Below are 19259 nucleotides of genomic sequence, written 5' to 3' on the forward strand. Positions count from 1 at the left end.
AAATGCGTCTGTTTGGAGATTGCTGTATGACTTGAGACTTGATGGAAGATTGCGATTCTGAGACTCAAAGAAATCTTGTTCTTGAAGGATGGGGGTGTGAAGTTTTTCCAAAATTTATTTTCTGTACATAAACTGTGTCTTCTGACTTTCCTCATGGATTTTATCCAGTAATTGTATGTGAACTGAATTTAATGATAGCTTGTTAGCTATTGAAAGGATTGATATTATGATTTTGAGTGAAATTTCAAAGTAGTTATGATGTTTAGCAGTACAGCAATTTAATTCAGCAAATATTTATTTATCAAGGCACTGTGTTAATCAATGTATTGTGGCAACTAGGTGGCTTAATGGATAGAGCCCTGGGCCTGGAGTCAGGAGGACCTGAGTTCAAATTCAGCCACAGACACTCCCTAGCTGCGTGACCCTGCACAAATCACTTCATCTGTGTCTACCTCAGTTTCATCTACTGTAAAATGGGAATAACAACACCTACAGGGTTGTTGTGAGGCTCGAACAATAATATTTGTAAAATGCTTCCTACAGTGTCTGACACATAGTAGGTGCTATATATATAAGTGCTTCTATCCCTTGTTGCCCCACTTCCCTACCAATAGTTACTAGATAGACAGATGCATATCACAGTACTAGATGATTAGAAATAATTGGTGAGTGAGGCTAGACATGGTTGCTGTTATCCAAAATAATCTTATACTCCACTAGGAATTTATGACCAAGAACCCTACAATTAGTACAATGTGTGCAAATAACAATACACCATACCATTATATAGTGGAACAAGCACTGGAATTGGAGTTGGGAATACCTTAGTTTGCATCCAGTCTCTTCTCTTTTATATGTGAAATTTGGACGAATTGCTTAACCTCTCTAGCCCTCATTTTCTTCATTTCTACAATAAGAGAATTGGACTCAATGGTCTCCAGTTTCCTTTATAATTCTAAATTTTATGATAATTAACTTTCAGTTGTCCTTGGTAATGGAGTCAGTAATAGTATAGAAAATCCTAAATAATGAATGATTATTAATTATCCTCAATGGATAATTAATAATCCTCAAAGGCATTTGGATAGAATGTGGGACCTGGAGTCAGGAAGATCCAAGTTCAAATTCAGCCTCAGACTCTATCAGTATGACTCTGGGCAAGGCTCTTCACCTCTGCCTGCTTCAGTATCCTCATCTGTAAATAGGGAATAATAATAGCCCTTAACTCTCAGAAATGTTGTGAAGATCAAACAAAATCATACATTGAAAGTACTTTGCATAGTGCTTTGCATATTGTATAAATGACTATTAATTATTGTCATCATCATTATCATCGCTGTTTGAATGTTTTGTGTGTACTGTTGACTTTTCTTTCCTTTTGTAGCGGATTTACCTTCCTGATCATAGTTTGCATATGCTGGTATTAAAATTATTTTGCATTTCCTGAACTAAATACAGTTGAGAAAAAAGGGAGAAACCTGAAAGCGTCCTAGCTGGTAATGCAAAGTCTAACTAAATGCTCTTTGTATATAGTCTATACGTAAGAGTACTTGATGTACAATTTACTGAGTTTGTTAAAGTTAGGGAAACCATAGTAATAATAATAATGATAATAGCTAATATGTATATAGCACTTTGAGGTTTGTAAAGCACTCCACACACATTTTCTCATGTAAGTTTGAGGAAATTAGAGAAAGCTTTTGGAGGAAGCAGGCTCTTGTCAGTCCACAGCTTCTCTCATAACAGTTTCTTTTTTTCCACTCACATAGCTTCTAGCACAGTCCAGGGCCTCACAATCTGTCCCCAGTTGCTGCAGCTATCTTCTAACTGGTATCTCTGCTTTCAGCCTCTCACTTCCAACTGGTTTCCTCACTTCCCCACACAATTGTTTTCCTTGTAGCAAAGATCTTACCATGTTGGTCTCCTCTTCTTCCATCTCAGGAAAATCCAGTGGTTCTCTAGGATCAAATAATAAACTCCTCAGACTTTTCAACCCCTTTACAGACATGGCTCCAACCTATACTTCTAATGTCAAAATATATTATTCCCTTTCTTTGCACTCTGCAGTCCAGCCAAATAGGCCCTCACACATGCCATCCCCTCTCCTTTCTCTACAGTCTTGTCTCCATGCCTGGAATGCATTTTTTTCCAACCTCCACCTTTGAAAACCCCTGATTTCCTTCAAAGTGCTATTCACCCACCACTTTCTAAATGAAACCCTTTCCTGATTCTTCTCCTCAGATGTTAATGTCTCCCCCTTACCACATTAGTTCATGTTTGTTTTGTATATATGTGTAAATGTCCATGTTATGTCTTCCAACAGAAGATAAGCTCATTGAGTTTAGGAAGTTTCATTGATGTCTTTGTATCCCCAGAGATCAGATTATAGTCCTGACTCATAGTAGATGCCTAATAAATGCTTGTTAACCTGATCCAACCATTCTGCAGAGCAATTTGGAACTATGTCCAAAGGACAATCAAACTCTGTCTACTCTTTGATCCAGCAATACCACCACTAGGTCTGTATCCCAAAGAGATCACAAAAAATGAGAAAAGGACATACTTGTACAAAAAATATTCATGACAGCTCTTTTTTTGTGGTGGCAAAGAATTGGAAATTGAGGGGATGTCCATCATTTAGGGAATGGCTGAACAAATTGTAGTATATGGATATGATGGAATACAATTGTGCTGTAAGAAATGATGAGCAGATGGATTTCAGAAAAGCCTGGGAAGACTTACATGAGCTGATGCAGAGTGAAGTGAGCGGAACCAGGAGAATATTATACAAAGTAACAGCAACATTGGGTGATGATCAACTATGATTGACTTAGCTAGTCTCAACAATACAGTGATCCAAAACAATTCCAAAGGACTCCAGATGAAAAATATTATCCACATCCAGAGAAAGAACTGATGGAGTCTGAATGTAGACTGAATCATACTATTTTCATCTTATTATTTTTCATGGTTTTTTTTCTTTTGGTCTTTTTCTTCTTTCATACATTAGTAATATGGAAATGGGCACATATATAACCTGTATCAAATTGCTTAGCTTCTTAGGGAAGAGGGAGGTGAAGGAGGAAGGGAGGAAATTTGAAACTCAGAAAAAATTTTTAAATGAATGTTTAAATTTGTCTTTATGTGTAATTGGAAAAAACAAATTACTATCAAGAAAAACATTTAAAAATAAATGATAATTGAGAATATAAAAGTAAAGACATTCTGAATGCTGAAATTTTGTATTAATTAGAAGGTTAGTAGTATTAAAGAATAAGGAGAAATATGAGAATTAGTGACTTACAGATAATAGAAAAATTTTAAAGAATGGGTGATTTTCCTGAGGGATTTATTTTTCTATAAGATAATTTATTATTGACTTTTAATTGTTTTAACTCAATGTCCAAATGCCTATTTATGAAACAATTTGTCTGTTTCCAAGTTACACCTCTGTTTACTCCTATACCTTGTACTCTGAAAATGTGAGAAGAAATGACAAATCTTATAAAACACCTCATTTGAAAATGATTAATATGAAATATCTTGAATTATTACTAATTATTACCTTTTTAATCCTTTATATATATATATATATATATATATATATATATATATATATATATATATATATATATATATACACACATATCTGGGTGTTGTCTCTAGACATTTATTTGTTCAACCCTAAGGTGGTTAAGAAACGAGATGAGAAATGACTAATATTCATCTTTAAAATATAAAAACTTTACACTATATGTGTACCATCTATATGAACAGAAATTACTAAGGTTTTGGTACTTCCTCCCCTCCTAGTTCTCATTCCTACACATATTGCATTTGCCGTTACAGATTAATCATTTTATTTTCAAATCTGATTGCTTTCTACCTTTTACTGTTATTTCACTTTGCAGCAACGGACTGGATATTTAAGTTGATGCAAAGCAAAGAATTGAGGATAATTCTGAGGTTACACACCTGGGAGACTCAAAGATCAGGGGTTCTTAGCTGGGGGGGTGGTTTCTGAACTTGTTTTAAAAAAAATTTTGATAACTATTTCAATAAATGATTTCCTTTATAATCCTCTGTATTTCATTTTATGCATTAAAAGCATTATTTTGAGAAAAGGTCCACAAGCTACTAGACTGTCAAAGAAGGCTATTATATAAATGAAATATTAAGAACCTTTACCTTAGACAGAAATAAGGAGGTTCTTTATAGAGAACTGGGTTTGAGGCAGAAAGGTCATTAGTTGTATTTTGAGCATGTTGAATTTGAGATGTCTTTAGAATATCCAGTTTGAAATTCCCAACAGTCCAGTGGTGATGTGGGACTGAAGGCTGGAGAGGAGAATAGGCATACACACACACACACAATGTGTATGAGATGATAAAACAATGGGAGCTAATGAAGTTACCATGACAAAGATTGTAGAGGGAGAAGAAAAGAGGGCCAACAATAGAACCTTGGCAGTTGTTCAAAATTAGGAGACATATTTTCGTTAATGAGGCAACAAAGGAGACTCAGATGGAATAGGTGGGACAAAAATCTACAGGGAATATTATCATAAAAACTCAGAAGTCATTGTCTAAGAGGAAAATGTTTTCTGATATAAAATGCCCAGAGATGTCGAGAGGAATCACAATTGCAAAAAGACAATTAGGTTTGGCAGCTAAGAGATCATTGGCAATTTTGAAAAGAGCAGTTTCAATTGAGTGATGAGGTCAGAAGCCAGATTGCCAGGAGTTGAGGAGTGGTTAGGAGTAAAAGAAGAGACAATAAATATAGACAACTTTTTCTAGAATTTTGGCTAAGAAAAAGAAAAGAGATACAGGTTAAGGGGATGGTAAAATCTGAAAGATTGTTGGGGTTTTTCCATAATGGAAGGACTTGGGTATATTTAAAGGCAATAGGAAAAAACCAGCAGACAAGTAGAGAGTGAAGATTAGAGAGAGAAGGGTGAGGATTGGTTGGGAGAGGTGAATGATTGACAGAGGAATCTACTAAAGATGTTGGGAGACTGTAGGATCAAGTGTGGATGTAGAGTTAACCTTAGCAAGGAGGGGGCCCCCTTATCAACCAGACTGTGAAGAAAAAGGAGAAAGTAAAGAAGTTTTCAAAAGCTTTTGAGATGAGAACAGGAGAAAGTTCACAGTGTATAGCCTCAATTTTTGCCATAAAGTAAGAGGTGAGGTCCTTAGCTTAGAATGGGAAGGGGGAAGTGTGAGAAGTTTGAGAAGAGAAGGTTGGAATAGTTTCTGTGGGAAGTGACATAGAGAATCTATTTTGGAGGAATAAAATGTAAGGGATCTATGAAATATATGTATAAAACAGCTCATGAAGAAAAACAGTTCCATCAAAAAAGCTGTGCACCTTTGTTTTCCTGGAGAATAGGAAAAATACATACATAGTTTGAATATTCTATAAATATAAATTATGGGTAGCTAGATGATTAATTATGTATATATACATGTATCATACATATACATATATGTATTACATAAATGGATTATTTTTCCTTTTTCACATTTTTATGTGTAACATATAGGCCTATTTATATATTTTGATGGCTAAAAGAATATTGTCCATATTTTGCCTTTGCATAATATCTATAATCTATCACTATATTTTCTCAAGGTAGAAAAGGGGAGGGGACAGTTCTTTGTTTAAGTGCATCTTTTTGAATTTTTTTTGTTTGGGTCTTTTCATTTTGTAGACAAAAAGTCTGGAGCATTGATTGTAAAGATTATAGAGATGCATGAGGAATGCACAATGCACATTGCCATCTGTGAGTTGTTAGAGATGTCTCCTGCTGACAGCTCTTCTAAAGATGCTGTCCTGGACCCTGGGACCAAACTCAAGGTCCTCTTCACAAAGGAAACTGCAGTTCACCTAAAGGGAGGTCCACAGGATATCATCCATATCTACCCTCCCTGGTAAGTACAAAGAGTTGATTCTAGTAACTGCAGCTTGTAACTCTTGTCTCCTTCAGAAAAGGCATTTTTATCTGGAACATTTTTGTCATATTATTATGGAGAAGCCTCCTGCATAAGGGAGCCAGGTTTTGTCTTATGTTTTATGTAACAGAGATGATGAACTGTCTTTGGCGGCTTATTAGTGCTTCTGGCAGGCAGATTAGTGCCTGGAAGAAAAAAAATCAAGATTCCTGCCTGTTAAGTGTTGTTTTAAGAACTGACAGCTTTTGGGTTTTTTTGTTTGTTTTTGTTTGTTTTTTAGAATTGTTTTTCCAAGGAAAGCTTTAATGGCTTAATATAATAATTGATTAATATAAATGTTAATAAAAAATCAGGGAATTTCTTACATAATTCTGAATTTAACTTCCTTAAAAACACCAAATATATGTAATAGTTGGATGTTAATTTTTACAAATTTTATTGTTGCCTTTTGTTTTTTTACTATAACCATGCTACTTTTAATAAAGTTATTTCCCCTAACACTCTGCACTTTCCCTGCCCTGCTTCACTCTTCCCCTACCCCCAGTAAAATCATTAAATGCTTACTAAGAAGAAAGAAAAACATTTTAGGAAAGCCAATCAACACAATGACTATGTCTGACAACATATATGATGTTTCATAGTTGAGTTCCCTGACTTTCCACTTAAAGGAGGGGAAGAGAGGTTTTTTTTTTTTAATTTTTAAATTTTTTATATTAATTTTATTTATTTTCAGTGTTCTGCAATCACTATCATATAACTTAGATTATTTTCTCCTTCCCTCCCCCCTCCCTCCCCAAGATGGCATACAATTTTATATAGGTTCTGTACATACATTCCTATTAAATACATTATCACTATAGTCATGTTGTGTAGAAGAATTAAAATGAATGGGAGAAATCATATAACAAACCAAAACTTAAAACAAAAGAAAATGATCTGCTACATTCTGCAATTGAATTCCAAAGTTTTTTCTCTGGGTATGGAAGGCATTTTGCCTTAAAAGACCATTGGAAATTTTTTTAAGTCCTTGAATTGCAGTGAAGTTCCAAGTCTACCAGAGAAAGCTCTCACTCAATGTGGTTGTTACTGTGTACAAAGTTCTCCTGGTTCTGCGCCTTTCACTCAGCATCTGATCATATAAATCCTTCAAGGCCTCTCTGAAGTCTTCCTGTTCATTTCTTATAGCACAGTAGTATTCCATTACATTCATATACCATAGTTTTTTCAGCCATTCCCCAATTGATGGGCCTCCCCTTGATTTCCAGTTTTTGGCCACCACAGAGAGGGCTGCTATGAATAGAAAGACAGGTTTTGTTAGCAGTTTTTTAGAACCAAAATTATTCACTATGATTCATCCAGTTCTTATCATGTACATTATTATAAGTCATTGCATATATTACGATTTTGATTTTACTTTCTTCACTCCATATCACTTCATACTAATTAGTCTTTCTGTTTTTCTTTATATTTCTCATGTTCATAAATTTTTTGGCCTAATTATATTTTACAGCATTTGTATTCAAGAATTTGGTTAGCCATTGCCCAGTCAATGGACACGTATTATATTTTCAGTCTTTTTTTGTTTTCATGTTTGGTTTTGCTATAAATGCTTCTAATTTTGTTATCTGTAGCATCTTTCTTTCTGTCATTGACTTACTTTACACATATGTTCAATGGTGGGATTCTTGGGCCAAAGGGTATGAATACTTCAGTCATTTTTTAAAACTTTGTTTTCCAAAGTGACTCTGGACCATTTCACAGCTCCACAAAGTATGTGTTAATATCTTTGTCTTCCCACACCCTTTCCTACAATGACTGTCTCCATTTTTTCTCCTTTCTGCCAATGTGATTGGTGTCAGATAAAACCTCAGAGTTCCTTTAATTTGCATATCCTTTTATTATTTAGGACAGTCTTTTATTGTTGTTATTTATTTGTATGCTCTCAGGCAGTTCATCAGAGATCTGTTTTTTCAAAGCCTTTGGCCAACCATTGGAGAATGGATCTTGAACTTATCTACAGAGTCAATTCTGTGTATATCTTATATATCAGACTCTTATTGTAGATATTTAATGCAAAGGTTTTTTTCTATACTTGATAGTTTCTGGCAGCATCAATTTTATTTGTGCAAAAGCCATTTAACTTTTATGTAATTGACAATTCTGTATGATCATCTCTATGCTTTGTTTAATTAAGAATTCTCCTCCTAAGGCTGGGCCCGACAGTACTACTGGGTTTTTTAAAGCTCTTTTAATCTTTTAAAGATCTTTTAATCTTGAGAGTTCTGAATGACTGTAGGGCTAAAGCCTCTTGGATGTTTGAACCAAATGTGGTTCCATTATGGTGAGCCTCTGGGAATGGGAGGTCATCAGGTTTCCAAGGTAGGGGAATACTAGCCCAGGTTGGGAATGGAATAGGCTAAAGCTTTTGAGCAGATTGGTGGTGGATTTGGTTCTTTGAGTCACTGCTATATTTCCACTCTCTGTGAGATAGAGAGATCAAGTCTCCCTCTCTTAAACTCCCCCCCCCCCAAATTCTCCCACTTATCATATCTATGAAAAGAATCTCTTGTTTTCCACAATTTTTTTTAAGTTTCATCCTTTGATATTCAGGTTTTGTATCCATTTGGAGCTTATTGTGGTATATAGTATAAATGCTGACCTGAACCAAATTGTCTTCTAGTTTTCATAGAAGCTTTTGTTGCATGTGTTCATCAAACACTGGACTACTGTTGTGCTTGATCTCTTCTGGGTCTTGCTTCTCTAGTCTGCTTCACTAATCCACTTTTGTATTTTTTTAAACCAATACCAAATAGTTTGGGGATTACCACTTTATATTAGAGTGTGAGATCTGTTAACTCTATGACCCTTCTATTCCTGATTTTTTTTTCATATTTGCCCTTGAATTTTGTAGACTTTGTTCTTTCAAATGAATTTTGTCTAATTTATGAAGTAAATCTTTGGAAATTTAATTTAGGTAGTATAGTCATTTTTATTCATAGTCATTATTATTGTCATTTATTATTGGTGTGGTCTAGCCTTGTACAATGAATCTCTCTTGAAATATTTGTCTTCCTTTTTCTTTTGTAAAAACTTTTATACTTCTATTTATGTAAATATCAAGTGGCTTTTGGTAGATTAATAGCTGACTTTGTAGTCATTTTGAACAGTTTCTTTTTTTATCATTTTCTTCTGGTTTTTCATTAATGTATGTATAGATATCACTGATTTTTGTGAATTTATTTTGTATCTTACTGTTTTACTCAAGTTATTAATCATCTCAGTTTCTTTATGTATTCCTTGTGGTCTTCTAAGTAAGCCAATAGAAACTTTTTTTTTCTTCTTTTCAATGTTTATGCCTTTAATTCCTTTCATTTACCTTATTGCTATAGCTAGCATTTCTAGAATTATTTAAACTATGGGACAGTAATTTTCATAAGAGAAGAAATTATCAGTCTTTATGGAAGTAAGAAGAAGCATTCATTTTTGATAATATTCAGTTAGCTTTTCATTGGCATCCCCTCTCCAACACCCACAGTTGCTTCTTAGAGTCGCAGAATTTTAGAGGTAGGAAGTACTTTGAAGTTCATAACTCTAACATCTCACCCATTGTAGCAATTTTTTCTATGATATCTCTAACACATGATCATCCAGCTTTAGCTTAAACACATTCTATTTTTAGCTGCTCTCATTACTTAGAAAGTTCTTATTTCTGTTCTATTTACTCTTGACTCTTTTCCCTGGAGGCACACCAAATACATAGACTCTACCTTCCACAACACAACTCTTCAGATATCTGAAGACTACTATTTTGTCCTCTTGTGCATTGTCCTCCTCAGGATAAACCAATACAAATCCTTGAACCAGCCCTCATTTGTTCTTTTTATAGCAACTAAATGTCAGAGTGGACAGAGCAATGGATCTGAAATCAGGAAAGTCAGAATTCAAATCCTATCTTAAACACTTGCTGTGTGACCCTGGGCAAGTATTTTACCTCTGACTGCCTCAATTTTTTCATCTCTAAAATGAGGATAATAAGAACAGCTAATTTCAAGGGTTGTTGTGATGATCAAATAAGATACTTGTGAAGCAAAACAGTTTTGGAATGGTGTTGTCTAAAAGCTCACTATTATTATTTTTATGACAGTTTTTGGACTCTTCACTACCTTTGGTGCCCTTTTCTACTTACAGATTTTTTTTCGTTTAGGAAGGAATAAATTGAACTTGAAATTAACTGGATTCATTAAAATACAGTCAGTGAAGATAATATAGACATTTAAAAACTTAAAGGACTAAAAATGAAGAGCTTCTGTTTTCCTGGCTGTTCTGTTTTCCAGGCTCTTTTATCTGAAATCTCCTTTGGTGTAGAATTAAGGTAAATCTCAATCATGGGAAGCATATTTCATTTTATCTGGGGCATACAGTATTGAGGGGGTAAGAGTTCTAAGTATTCCCTGCAGGATCAATTGACAATGTTAGTTCAAATTAAAATGAGGAAACTATTGACTAAAAAGCATACCTGACAGCTGATATTCAGGTCTTATCATAGCAGAAAGCCTCAGAATGGATTCTTAACAAGTGTCAACTTAAAAGATACCTCTGTTTAAAACTTCTCCCCACTCCCAGCAAGTATTAAGGGACTGCCTGTCTTCTTTTATTTGCTGTTCAGTAGAATAGGTAACATTAAATTACTAGGCACATATTAAGGACTTAATAAATGCTATATGCCTGGAATATAGTAAGTGCTTAATAAATGCTTGTTGATTAGCTATTGACTTTAATTCTTCAGGTTCTTGTAGGAATTATGTTCCATTTAAATGCTTTACAATAATTTTTTCAAAGATTGTTTATAATAATTGCTTAGCCTTAAGGCTAAACTTAGGACAGGGAAACTTTCTTAGTATTAGAAGACTATTTTGTTGCTATTTAGAAATGAATTAATTTTTAAAATATTCAGCAAAAACTTTATAGCATCCTTTTTTTGTATTTCCTTAAACAAATAACTTAAACATGACTCTTAAGCAAAAATGATTCACAAAGTGGATGAATCTCTGTTGTTAGGAGATCCTGGCACTCTTTTTTTCCTCTCTTGAGTTTTCATCCAAAACATTGAAATCTGTAGAGCTGTATTGACTTGCTGAATTTTGTACATAGCAATAGTTTCCTACTTGGTAGTGCGTACTGAAGTTTCTATCCATCGTTTCTGCTTGTCTTTCACCTCCAAACTCTCTCTCTCTAGTAGTTCCTCCTCCTCTGCCTATAACAAATATGTCTAAGTTTGTCCTTTTCTAAAACAAATCCTTTTCCTTGACTAGGCCATTCGATTAAATATCAAATCATTTTTCTCCTCCACTGTTAAATTTCTAAAAAGCAATAGCACATCTTTACCTTCTCTGTTTCATCATTTGCTCCCTCCTGAACTCCTTACAATTTGGCTTCTATCCCTACAACCCTGTTGAATCTCATCCATCCAGGGTTTCTAGTGACCAGTACTTCTTTCTCATGGCCAGTGTCCTTTTCTCTGCTGCAGTTTCATTTTACCTTTTTGTGGCATTTCATGATATTGAGCACTTTTTTGTTCTTAAACCTTCGTTATCCTCTGCTTCAGTGATATTAGTTTCCCAGCCATTGGTTCATCTTCCTGCTTTATCTCACAGATGTGGGGTCCTCCATGACTGTCTTCAGCCCTCTTTTCTGTCTATGCTCTTTCCTCTAGCAACTCCAGCTATTCCCAGGATCTCAGTTATCATCTCTTTGCAGATGATTCACAAATGTATACATCTTACCCTAATTTCTCCTGTGTGCTCTAGGCTCCTAAACTAAATGCCTCCTGAAATCTCCCCCAGCTGTCTTTCTGGCTTCTCAAACTTAATCTGTTCCAAGTGGAACTCATCATCTCTCTTCATCTACCAACCTCAATGCCAAATATAGCCCTTTTCCTACCTTGACTATTTCTGCTGATAGCAGCAGAATCTTTCTAGTCATCCAGATGACATTTCATCATGATAAAACTTTATCATCATTTTTGATTCTTCTATTTCCATCACCTCCCTGTCCTCTGATCATAGTTTCTCTCCATTGCCTGAATGTATCCCTTTCTCTCCAATCACATTGCTACTGCCTTAGTATAGGTTGTCTTTACCTCTTGCCTAGAGTACTACTGCTATCACCACTACCACCACCACCACCACCACCACCATCATTAACATTTGTATAGTGCTTACTATGTGCCAGGAACTGTGCTAAGTGCCAACAACCTAGTAAGTGTTGTTGTTATCCCCATTTTACAGAAGAAGAAACTGAGGTAAGCAGAAGTTAAGTGACTTGCCCAGGGTTATGCAACTAGTAAGTGTCTGAGGCCAGATTTGAACTCAGGTCTTCTTAACTCCAGGTCTGGTGCTCTATCCACTGCACCACCTAACTGCCTAAATTTCTTAACTTTTTTTTTAAGTTTTTCTCTTCTCCATAATTCATACACCTGTGAAAATTATCTTCCTAAGGTGCAGATATGATAATATCACTCTCTTTCTTGTAAACTTTCAGTGGATATCCATTTCTCTTTGGACAAAATACTCCATAGTCTGACTTAGCACTTGCTACAGTCAGGTTTCAGTCTATTTTTTCATACATATTGTCTAATCCCCCTTTGTGTAGAGTACTTTCCAGTTGAACTGGCTATTCCTCAGCCTTATTCTGCCCTCTCTTTCAAAAGTTCCATATTCACAATGATTTTCAAGACTATGATGTACTTTGTTTTCATCTTTGCCTGTTGAAGGTTATTTTCTTCCATAAAATCCAGCACAGGTATTATCTCCTGTATGAAAATTTACCTTACATATTTCTATATGAAAATATTTATTTCATCCTCAGATCTTCTCATCATACATTCATTGGAATCTTTCTTTGCCCTATTCACATTTTATCTTGTATCATCGTTATTGATATACTTGTAATATTTCCCCATTACTTTATGCATTTCTCAAATGTAGGTTCTATGTCATTTTTCACTTCTTATCTATCAAGTATTCTCTTAAGAACATATAGTACCATGTTAATTGAATTGAATTATTATATTTAATGGGATCATAGATTTAGTCCTCAAAGGCATCTTCGAGACCATCTAGTTCTGTGCCTTCATTTTACAAGTAAAGAAACTAAAGACCAGAGAGTTAGTTAAGTGACTTGCCTAGAGTCATGGAGGTAACAAACAACAGAGGTGGAATTTGAAACCAAGTCTTCTGTCTCAAAAGTTACTATTTTTTCTGTTACTTTATGCTTTTTATAAATACATCTAAAGAGAAAGAAGGACAAGAAAGGAATTTATAAAGATGCCATTCAGATTGGGTGATATCAGATCTAGCATATCCCTTCTTCATTTTCCAGCTCTTGTTTCCTAAATTATCTTAATGGTTTGGAATTGGAATATGTCTGCACTTTTAATTCAGAATTCTTTGTCTTTGGCCAAATGTTGAATGAAATTAGTCTGGATGTCACTTAAAAATAACTCTCCCTCTTTCTTAAAAATTGAGGACTGGATTTTTAAAAAACTACATTAAATTGGGAACTTGGCATAGAACAAAAAGTATTTCCTCTCCTTAGGCCATCTCCTCTTTCCCTACCAAAGTGTTGTATTCATCTAAATTGTTCTTTTAAAAAGAGTTTACAAGACCAATGGCTTTAAAATATCCCTTTTTATACTTAAATAACAGTAATAATAACAATAAAACTTTATATTATGAATTGTAGCTTTTTCTCTTAAAAACTTCAAAGTTAATTGTGGACCTTATCTTATAAATCTTTTCTAAATCTCTGTGAAACAAAATGTTACCTCCCTTTGGCTAGTGGAGAAGTTGAAGCATTTAGATTTTGGAAATGACTTGCCTCAGATTACAATGGTAACATTACTTGCATTACACAGTACACATGGATGTGTAGAATAGTCAGCACTTTTTAAAAGGAAAAGTTCTGTAGTAGTTATGCATTTAAATTAAGCCAAAAGGAATATTTCGGCAATGTGAGCCTGGGACAGGAAGCAGAAGATCTCTTAAAAAGTGGGAGGAAAAGAACTTTGCAAGGTTTAAGGATTATTTATCCCATATTAGGCTATGGCAAGAAGAGGAGACTTAATTAGATGTAAAGTATTTTATTTATGGGAGCCTGAGTTACTTTAGCAGCCCCTTTTTAGGAGTTGGTTTAAGTAGGATTGAGACAACCATAAGGACCAACCTATACTACTCAACTCCTTCAATTATAATATTGCTATTATTACTGTGGTTGATAATGATGATGTTAGCTAGCATTTTTATGCTGCTTTAAGGTGTGCAAGGCAATTTGCAGATATTAGTTCATTTGATCCTCAAAACAACCCTGGTAGATAAGTGCTATCATTATCCTCCTTTTACAGATGAGGACACTGAGGCAGATAGTTCAGTGGCTTGCCCAGGGTCAAGTGTTTGAGGCCAAATTTGAAATAAGATTTTCCTCACTCCAAGACCAATACTTTATCCACTACACCACCAACTCATCCAACTTGAAATTTTTTTGTCATACGTATTTTAGTACTTTAATGGATGAGTGCTTTCATCCATGTGAGTGACTTCTGTAGATCACAGCTCTTTTTTTAGTAAAGCTTACGGCCCCAAATCATCCATTACTACCTAGTAGCCAATTTATAGACAAAGATTTTCTTTTACCCTGTCACCTAGTGGCCAGTTTTCTGTTAATGAGCTTTGTTGATCTAAACATATGTTGACCAAATGTGTGGGCAGCCATGTGGCACAATGGATAGAGTGCTCTGCCTGAAGTTAGGAAGAGTCATCTTCCTAAATTCAAGTCTGGTCTCAGACAAAGTAGCAGTGTGACCCTGGTCAGGTCACTTAATCCTGCTTGCCTCAGTTTCTTCATCTGTAAAATGAGTTGGAAAAGGAAATGGCAAATCACTTCAGTACCTTTGCCAAGAAAACACCAAATAGGGTGAACAGACTGAATGGTAACAATAACCAGATCTGTGAACCAAGTCCTGGTTTATACCCTGATAGTGCTCTGCCCTTTAAAAAGTTGGAGAAACATAGTTTCTGGGTAATTAATAATTTTATTAATAATGCTGGTGTATTACTAATAAAAGGGTCAGTGACGGTCTCAAATGTCAAAGATCCCTGATAGAACCCACTCAATGCTTTATATGCCATTGGAAGAGTGCTGTACCTGAAGGTGACAATCAACTGTGATTGGTTAACAAGTAATGAGAGAGAATGAATATTATAATGAGAGGTGGGATCTATTCTAACGAGGGGCTAGAGAACATGACTTTGATCATATAATTTATTTCCAAATCACCCCTAGCCTTGGACAATTTTACCTCCCCCCAGACCTGAGTAGAACGTTATGGACTTCGCCACCTGGGTCAAGTCTGAACTATATTGAGGAGAAAGTTAATCCAATCTTTTACCAGAGACTGAAAACCTTCTCAAAAATCCTGGTCCTAATTCATTAACTGACTATTAATATGAGAGGTGAATTATCATTTCTCTCAGGATCTGCTAGAGTCCTGGACCTTTTGTACCATGATTGGAATAGAAACTTTAATGGAAGTCCCCATTCCTCAAAGAAAATGGATTGTTGTTATGTTTTTATCAGAACATTTACAAGAAGATTTTTAAGTTCTCTTTAGTAGTAGGTACAGTGATAATAAATCTCTGAGAGATGTAGGGAGACGTTTAAGTTGACAATAATTGCCCTTAAGAGTTTCAGTTGAAACTTATTCCCTATGGACAAAACTGTCAAAACTTTGACTTCTTTTCTTTAAAAAAAAAAAAAAGTTGTTATTAAAGTATGAACAAGTTATAAAAAGTACCTGAAAATAGAGGTGTTATTTAAATTATGAGCTTTCTGTTTTTAAGATATAATTTATTTGAGGAATTTAACCACAGTTAAAAAACAAAGGAAATTAAATATAAAATGCTATGTTAAAATAAGGTTGAGGTTTAAGTTAAATCAACAAAGCACAGAAAGCCATGGCAAAAATGGCTTCTTCATTTCTTAAATTACCCTGAACTGTCTGAGACCCTGATAGAGTGGAAATTTTTTAGAGTAATGTTCAGTCTTTGTGATGGAATGAGATGACCTAGTTTTGCAAACTTTGAACAGTTTAAGTCAAAGTTCTTGAGAGAGGCAACTGGATTTGAAACCAGAAAATTAGTTCAAATCCTCTGACACTTGATTTGTGACCCTGGGCAAGTTGCTGAAGATCTTTGAGACTCACTTTCCTTATCTGTAAAAAGAGGAGGTTGGACCTTAGCCTTTGAGTTTCCCTCAAGTTTTAAAGCTATGATCCTGTATTTGGGGGATGTGTTCTGGAACACCACACTTAACTTACTCTGATTCTGATTCTCAGAAGTTGGCAATCATACCTCGGTTTTCTTCTCATCCTGGAACTTCCCTTTATACCTGGGACTTTCTCACCCTAACATATCCCTCTGCCTCAACAGTTCCTTTCTCCCATTGGTGAGTTCTTCCTAGATCTCCATTTTGGGGACAGGCCCAAGTTTGCATGCTTAATTTCCCTCCTAAATCTGCTTCTGTCTTTCAGGATCTTGGCACTTAGTCTTCGTATGAGTTCCTCCTGTAGCTTCATCCCTTGTTAGCCCCCTTTGGTGTATTGTCTTGACCTCTCAGAAGGAAGCTCTTTGAGGGCTTTTTACTTGTGTTTATATCCTCAGCGCAGTGCCTGACGCTTAGTAAGCATTTAATAAATGCTTGTTACCTTGCCATCTTGCCATCTTGCCATCCTTTGGGTGAGAATATACTTAGATATGAATTAAGCTTGTTCCTCTTACTCTATGTCTCATAGTCTTTCCCTTGTAGCACTGCCTTCAAGTTAGAATTAAACTTACCTTCCTCAAATCCCGTATAGTAGCACTTTTTAACCTCATTTATGGACTTAGGGCATTCTGTTCTTTGATATAGTTACTAGCATATGTTTAATATAGTTACTTGCAATATGCTATATTGTAATATTAACAAAGATGAGGATTGTTTCTTATTTGTAATTATGTTTTCCCTAGGGCTTAGCATAGTGCTGTGTGCACTACTGCTTAATAAATATTTGTTGAATTGAAGGAATAATCAAGATCTCTCCCGTAGTGTGAACAGCTGTAGTGATTTAAAACTTAGGAAAATGGGAAGACCTACATGAACTGATGCAAAGTGAAATGAGCAGAACGAGGAGAGCATTGTACACAATAAGAGCCATATTGTATGATGATCAGCTGTGAATGAGTTAGCTCTTCTCAATAATGCAATGATACAAGACAATTCCAAAGGACCCATGATGAAAAATACTGTCCACCTCCAGAGAAAGAACTGATAGAGTCTGAATGCAGATTGAAGTATAATTTTTTACTTCTTTATTTTTGGGGGTTTTTTTTTAGGTTTCTGTTTTCTTTCGCAGCCCCAAATGGAAATATGTTTTGTATGACTTGGATAATCTATATCAAATTGCTTACCTTCCCAATGAGGGGGGAGAAAAGAAGGGAAGAGAGAGAATTTGGAATTCAAAATTTCAAAAAACTAATGTAATTGGAAGAAAAATAAGTTTTAAAAAAAAAGAAACCTAGGATAAGAAGGTAGTTTAACAATTCATAGAAAATACACTATCATTAACTTTTTGTGATCAAAATCTGATACCTGCTTACAATCATGCCTCCACTTATGTTGATTTTAATGAGAGTTTATAGGAAATAAAAATGGCTTATTAAAACCATGATGCTTTCTTGATAAAAATAAGAGGTTAGATTGCATATGCCAACATTTTTTTTTTAATTTTACAAGAGAAAAGCCTTTAGCCTAAGGATCATAAGCAAAAAAAATGCAAATTTTTTTTTGCTAAGACAGGTAGTGTTATAGATACAAGGTTAAAATAGTTCTCTACCACAGTAGATATCCATTCTAATGGCTGGAAGATAGAGACCTTTTTCTATTTTGATCATTTTGTTTTGCTTTGGGGTTTTTACATTTTTCTTAGACCTAATTTCAGTAAGATTAGCACATAAAGTTTTGTTTCAGCAAAAATTTGTGTTAACCAGTGTATGTATTTTTTTCATCTAGGCATCCTCTTTTTTATACAGTCTATCTCTTTGTGTAAGGGGGAGATGAAAATAATGCCTGTGATCATTGACAATAAGTTAGTTTTTCACAAGCTTCTTGGCAAATGTAATGATCATTAAAGTGTCAGATGTCTCCAACGTGTGAATTACAAATGAAAGGAAATACTTACAGTGAAAGAAAAAGATTGCAAAGATTATCTGTCTTCAAGTCCTGAAATTTCAGAAATATTTTAGATGTTTTAGATGCCTTTGTCTAATATGGACTCATGGAATTATTTATAATTATGGTACAGTCCATTTTGCCTGAATTAAACCGATGTCACACATTTATTCAATATGTACTTTGAATGAAGGAATATTGCTTGATTGTTTCCCCAGAAATATTGTTGTTGTTGTTCTTTGTCCTTCATTCTCAAAGAGGGCCATGACATTAGGAAGATGATGCCATGACTTACAAATGAGTTGGATTTAAATAAGGGAGGGTTGTGCAAAGTCACCAGCCTCACTCTCTCCTCCAGAGCCATCTGGGTCCAGTGGGAAGATATAGATCAGCACAACTGGAGATGGCCTTGGATTTAGTGGGAGGCCAAAAATGACAGACTATTTCACTTCCTTTCTTCTTAATTTCCACAGAGTCTAAGAGATCATTTTAGATGTGCCTAGAATGCAGAGAGGAGGATTTTTTTCTTGTTGTAGGTTGCCAGTGTTCTATGAATCCATGGATTTTAAGTGATACAACTAAGTCAGATCATCCTAAAAGCGTTTACAGATGATGGAGGGAGAACAGAGACAAAATGAAACCAATCTGCTGGTGTTTTTATAATGACATTTTCACCAGCATTGGTAGTGAAATTGCCATATTTGAAGTCAACCACCTTTTCTAGTATACTGTGTGAGAAAGTAGTAACGGCGGTTAAAAATAAGGTAAAGTTAGGCAGAATGACTGGACCTGACCAAATATACACAGTTAAAATTCATATTGGATGTAATAGATTTTTGAAGTTACTCTGACATCATCATTCATGATTCCTTAGCGAGGGAAAAATTTTTTAAAAAATTAAAAAGATGATGCTATTTGTATCCAGAGAAAGAAATGATAAATAGAAGTTTGCATAGAATGATTTTGCATATATATGCATAGGTCATATATATGTATACATACATACATACACACACACACCTGCCCATCTTTTCCATTCTGCCC

The 19259-nt window shown here is 34.9% G+C and overlaps 1 protein-coding gene across 6 annotated transcripts in view; it reads left to right on the top strand.

The window, feature by feature from the left end:
* Positions 1-19259, top strand: part of SPIDR (scaffold protein involved in DNA repair) — a 571461-nt gene that overhangs the window by 188206 nt on the left and 363996 nt on the right. For all 6 annotated transcript variants that reach the window (XM_072604554.1, XM_072604549.1, XM_072604553.1 and 3 more), the window contains one exon: positions 5714-5933. In XM_072604554.1, the coding sequence (XP_072460655.1) occupies positions 5714-5933 (220 nt within the window). The remainder of the gene's footprint in view (positions 1-5713; positions 5934-19259) is intronic.

Source organism: Notamacropus eugenii, chromosome 4, assembly GCF_028372415.1.
Source record: "Notamacropus eugenii isolate mMacEug1 chromosome 4, mMacEug1.pri_v2, whole genome shotgun sequence".
In the NCBI taxonomy this organism is placed as follows: domain Eukaryota; kingdom Metazoa; phylum Chordata; class Mammalia; order Diprotodontia; family Macropodidae; genus Notamacropus; species Notamacropus eugenii.